The sequence below is a fragment of the Pseudorasbora parva genome, chromosome 4, assembly GCF_024679245.1.
Source record: "Pseudorasbora parva isolate DD20220531a chromosome 4, ASM2467924v1, whole genome shotgun sequence".
In the NCBI taxonomy this organism is placed as follows: Eukaryota; Metazoa; Chordata; class Actinopteri; order Cypriniformes; family Gobionidae; genus Pseudorasbora; species Pseudorasbora parva.
This window is the reverse complement of record NC_090175.1, coordinates 27,029,520-27,035,495: the sequence shown is the minus strand read 5'-3', so window position 1 is coordinate 27,035,495 and position 5,976 is coordinate 27,029,520. Positions and strand designations below refer to the sequence as shown.

Below are 5,976 nucleotides of genomic sequence, written 5' to 3'. Positions count from 1 at the left end.
AGCTTTTTAAAATTTTAATTCTCATATTTTGTGTAACACAAATCCTATCTAACAGTGCAACCAAAACTCTATTATTGGTGGTTTTCACCTATTTGTATGCCATACGGATTTGTGGCCCGTTTCTACACATTCAAAACATTTCCAGTTCTCTGCGCTTGCATAAACCATGTGGAGATTTTCTCCATGGTTTACACGAAAAGACACCTCTAATTACGACCTGGCAAACTAAAGGAAAGCACATGTTTTATTGCAGCGTTTTTACAACCCAGTGAAATACGTTTTACTTTTTTTTTTTTTTTCATGAGTTCACTCTTACATTAAATTAAATAGAGTAAAGATTATGGGCCCCACTTTATATTTGGTGGCCTTAAGTACTATGTACTTACATCAAAAAATAAGTACAATGCACTTACTCTGTTCATATTGTATTGCAAAACACCTTTGCTGCATTGAGGTGGGATACGGGTAGAGTTAGGGACAGGTGAGGTGGTGTAGTAAGTTTAAGGGCAGGGTTAGGTGTAAGGGAAATGCCAACTATGTAATTACAAATGTAAATGAATTACAGACGTAATTACATGCAGGTATTTTTTTTTTTTTTTTAAATGTAAGTACAATGTTAAAAACATGTATGTACACAATATGTGCATTGTATCAAATTATTAAAGGGGGGGGGGGGGGTGAAATGCTGTTTAGTGCATACTGAGCTTTTTACACTGTTAAAGACTTGGATTCCCATCCTAAACATAGACAAAGTTTCAAAAACTAATGTTGGACGTTTGATGGAGCATTCCTGTGTCAAAAATACTCCTTCCGGTTTCTCACAAGTTTCGGAGAGTTTTTTACGAGTATGGCTCGGCTTGACGTGAACAGAGTTGAAGGTCCTTGTATGGGCCGTACGGGCTCTTCTCCCGGGAGGGTGCGCGCACACGTGACTAGAGCGAGAGAGGAAATGCACGCCCATAAACACTCGCTCAGGTGCAGATCCAGTCATCACACCATGAACACTTCTGACGCGCCCTATGGTCGTGCCGCGCTCCACTTTATTCCTATGGGTGACATCAAGTGACTTCAACGCTTCAGCACAGCATTCCGGGAAGGCAGCGCTGCATTTGAACCGATTTGAATGCAGAAATGACGGGAAACTTCACAACATCACTTCAGTCGCGTCGCAAAGTGGATTTCCACGGTCAGTGCTGTCACAGGACTTCACCAAATCATACCAAAGAAGTTTGTTTTTAATGGAGCGGTCCCAGCGATAAAGGTTCGGTCCTGCTTTGGAAGCAGCCAGTGAGTAAAACTGCTTCAAATGTCTATGCTGTTGGCTATCGTTGCATGAGTAAACATCAGTAAACGACACGATCGCGTGCCTCGTCATTCAAATGCACTATCGTTACTCCATTGTTGTTCTCCAACTCCAACGTTACACTAGTCTGACGTGCAAAACCATTTTGCTTGCTACTGCTAATGTTTAGTCGCATACAATGCTGCCCTACAAAACAAAAAGGCAGTAACTGCATTTTTGGTCAAAAATGAGTTATTATCATTTTCATGACATTCAAGGCATCCTTTGTTATGTGACAAAAAATATTATCTCAAATGTGTGTCGTTTTGGTGAAAAATGGTAGTCGTTTGTACAGTAACTGCAAAAAGGCCTAGTGAAACAAAGCATGAGTACAGTAACATCCATTACTGTATTCTTGTTTTGTTTTACCCAACAAAAAATAACCGTGTTGCTACGCAGCGCAGTTACTGTTTCCATGGTGAACACACACAGCTGATTTAGCGGCATCCTCACGAGACGGTTTTAACATTTGCGATTTCACCCTTCTAACTTCCCACAAATTTTGTTTGAGATGGCACAAAGCAGGGGAAAGAAGATGGTCGAACTGGCGTTGAAAAGAAAATACCCGGAGAATGGTAAGTAACAGTGACAGATTAAACATTTAGAGGCTAGGCTATCACAATATAAACACCTGTCAGCCGCCAGGGCGGGACTTCCTCTCAGAGGTCCATTCAGAAAGCATTATGCTAATTAACAGGCGATGTTTCAAATAGCTTTGCTTACCTCCCCCTGATCCTCCCTGCTCCTAGCTGTAACTTTATCCTCTGTAACTTCACATCATCGCCGATGCCATGTCATCATTTTGTTGTTCATGACACAAAGTTATAATCCAATCAGCGGTGGAAAAATATTCAATAACTAGAAAAGCACTCGGAGAGCATAATAACCGCGGTCAATGTAGCATTACAAATTCCAAATGTCCCGTGTTCCGGATCACCACCAAAATGTAGTCATCTGTTCCTTGTCCTAATACCCATGTTGTCCGAAAATGTCATCCAAATCCGTACAGTACTTTTCGAATTATCTTACTAACGAACAGACAGAGAAACGGCAACAGGTGTCTGTTCAACTTAAAACGCACTCTCTTCGCGTCCGCTGTTTGAAGACTATGTCCGCTGTTTAAAGACTATGTCCGCTGTTTAAAGAAATTAGTGAGTTGTGAGCAAAACTGACACCTTTCTCTTTACTGTAAGCATCATGCTTTCAACAAAAACAAACTTCTGCAGAGCGAGTCGGCAGTTATTTACGACCCCCCTTAGCGCTCAGGCTCAACACATTGGTTCCTGTTCCTAAGCATTTATTTATTGCACGGTTTGTTCTTCTAAATATAAAATTATATATTTAATTTGGATTCCCCTTAATTATATTAACCTATGAAAATGTTTCCCTCTGCATTACTGCAAGCTTCTGTTTTATCCTATTATTGTAGGATAATACAACTTACAACCTAATGTAACTTATAAAGCCAGGCTGCGTTTTTTGTATGTTGGCTTTTCTTTCTTCATTTTCATTAAGGGTTAAAAATTATTAATTTATTATTGTGTTAGTCATTATTTAGGCATTTATTAATTAATTAAACTTTATTAAAATTATTCCCTGTACAATTAAATATTATGATATACAGACATCGATATATAGCCTACATATGTTGATCAGAGTGAAGATGTTGTCCTGTAGGTCCATATAATAATAATTAATAATAAATACTAATAATACTAATAATAATAATAATAATAATTTGTTGCAGTAGCCTACACAGACAGACAGACAGACACAGACAGATGTGGATTTACATTCATGCCACTAATTTTCTCTCTTTTTCATTTAAGATACACATGTAGGTATTCCATCAAAGAGGCAGCAAGTCCTGCCCCCCGCTGAAACAATGGAGTGGACCATCCTGGACACTTTCCTGGATACCACCAGCGTGGACAGCTTATATGATGACATTACAGACCTAGATTATGTCCCAACCCCTACGATGGCACAGACTGAAGTGGAACTTGGAGACCCAGGAGAACAAGTGCAAGAGCCCCAGCCAGAGCCCCAGCCAGAGCCCCAGCCAGAGCCACAGCCAGGGCCACAGCCTGATGTTGAATCACGTCGACCACCAATGAGAGAGCCATGTGGTGCCAAATGTCGAAGAAGGTGTACAGACCATATTTCAGAGGAAAGACGGAGGGAGATATGGAGTCAGTACTGGGAGATGACCTACACAGAAAGACGATCATGGATGTTTTACTCAGTTACCCCAATGCCAACCAAAAGAATAACAACCGGCCCAGAAAGTCGCCGTGGCCGCTCATTTATCTACCGCCTGCAAAACCAGAAAGGAGAGCCAAGACAGGTCTGCAAAATGTTTTTCCTGTCATCATTGGGCTACCACCCTAAAAATGACAGTCTCGTTATTTCCATGATGGGGAAGTCGAACACCAGGCCACTGGTTCCATCCAAGGACCAGAGAGGAAGGCAGGCTGCAGTCAACAAGATAGACGTGAAGACCCTTGATGACCACATTGAGTCCTTCCATCCTTGTGTGAGCCATTACAGACGGGAGCATGCCCCAAATCGACGGTACCTGCCAAGTGACATCACAATTAAGATGATGCATTCAGACTACCTGGATAAAGGAAACGCCTGCTCCTATGAAGCATACAGGAAGATGGTAAAAGACAAAAAAATCAGCTTTGCCAAACTTGGGGAGGAGCAATGTGAGGACTGTTTGGAACATGCAGAACATGTGAACTGCCACACAGGGGAGACTGAAAGCTCAGATTGCCCAGAGTGCCTAAGGTGGAACAAACATAAGCAGTCTGCCCTAGAGAGCCGCCAAAGCTACCAGGCAGATGCAGAGAGGGACTGGCCGGACATGACATCAGTTCGGAGTGTGGACCTCCAGAAGGTGATAATGCTGCCACGGATGCCAGGAGTCAAGTCAGCAGTATTTACTCGTCGCATCGTGGCATACCACGAAACATTTGCCTCAGTGGGGAAAAAAACAAACAAAAAAAACACCATCTCTGTATTGTGGCACGAGGGAATGGCTGGGCGAAGTGCCGCGGAAATTACATCAGCATATACAACTGCATTGGAGAAGGAGCGGGATGTACGCCACACCATATTCTGGGTGGACAACTGCAGTGCACAGAATAAGAACTGGTGCCTTCTATCCTCACTTGTCACTCTTGTGAAAAGTGACACCATTTCACAGGAGGACATCACACTAAAGTTTTTTGAGAGGGGACACACGTTCATGAGCGCAGACAGTTTCCACCATGGTGTCGAGCAGCAAATGAGGAGCCGTCCAGGTGGTGTGGTCTACGACTTTGAGGACTTTGTGAGTGTTGTGGCAAGCTCCAACTCCAGGAAGGTGGATGTTATCAAATTGGAGAATGCCAATGTGCTAGATTGGAGGGATGGCCACTCCACCGTCAAGGTCAAGAAAGCGCAAGCACCAAAGCTTGGGGAGATGGCGGAGATACAGGTGCGGCGTGGCTCCAAGAGCCTCTTTTACAAGCTGTCCCATACGGAGAATGAATTTATGGAATTGGACTTCCTCATGAAGAAATTCTCGCTGAAGGTGCCCACTCTTTTGCGACCACAGAATAGAGGGGTTGAGGAGGTCAAGAAGAGAGACATCCTCTGTAATCTTTGTCACCTCATGCCACCAAACAGGAGGGTGTTCTGGTATTCCCTGCCTGTGAGCAATGTTTTGGAGGATGAGGAGTAATAACCATATGAAATGTGGTGTTCATCAATTATTTGTATTATTATTATCATCATTATTTATTTATTTATTCATTCATTCATTCATTCATTTATTTATTTATTTATTTATTTATTTATTTATTTATTTATTTATTTATTTATTTATATATATATATACACACACACAATCTATTATTAAATGTATGTTTACTAATTTGAAATATCTGTCCCATGTATTCATTTCATTCAGTACTTTATGTTTATAAACCTACTGAAACAGATACTGCACCATATAAAATCATCAACTTGTTTATCTTAGTTATCATCATAAGAGTACAAAAAGCGTTAGAAACACTTAGGCAACATGATTTTGTTTTGCTCTGTTGAATTGGAGTTTAACTTGCCTATATTGCTCCAAAGAAAAGTTGTTTTGCAATGCTTTAACATGAATGTGATTTGTAGGTATAGCAGATACTACATTACAGATTGAGAAACACCCCCAGAGACACATTAATCTAATACTCACACATAATAATGTGGTCCTATTCAAAATAAATTGTCCCCATTTGGGCCTTGATACAGCTTAGCAATGTGAGACTTTAAGCAGCCGTTTCAGCACCAGAACAGCTTCCGGGTGGAAAATATTGACCTAAAATGGTCAAATTAATTTGGGTTTGGTATATCCATGTTCAGAAAAACAAATGGTTCCAATTATTTCAAATACAGTAAAATACAGTAATATATCTAACACACCCAGAGCCCAAGTTGTGGCAAAATAGTTCTTGGAGAATCTGTAGTTACTGCCTTTTTCCTTGGCATGGTGCCACGTTTTTGGTAAGTAATACAAAGCAAGAATACAGTAACTGCAAAATAGGGGTAAAATACCAAATTAAAAATGAGGATTGATATGTACAAAAATAAAACTA

At 40.9% G+C, this 5,976-nt stretch overlaps 1 protein-coding gene across 1 annotated transcript; it reads left to right on the top strand.

Moving 5' to 3' along the window:
• Positions 1-1,533: 1,533 nt before the first annotated feature.
• Positions 1,534-5,072, top strand: LOC137073786 (uncharacterized). Its single transcript, XM_067442494.1, has 2 exons — positions 1,534-1,917; positions 3,172-5,072. Exons 1-2 carry the CDS (start codon positions 1,854-1,856, stop codon positions 5,070-5,072), a joined length of 1,965 nt encoding a protein of 654 aa, XP_067298595.1. The 5' UTR covers positions 1,534-1,853.
• The last annotated feature ends 904 nt before the right edge of the window (positions 5,073-5,976 follow it).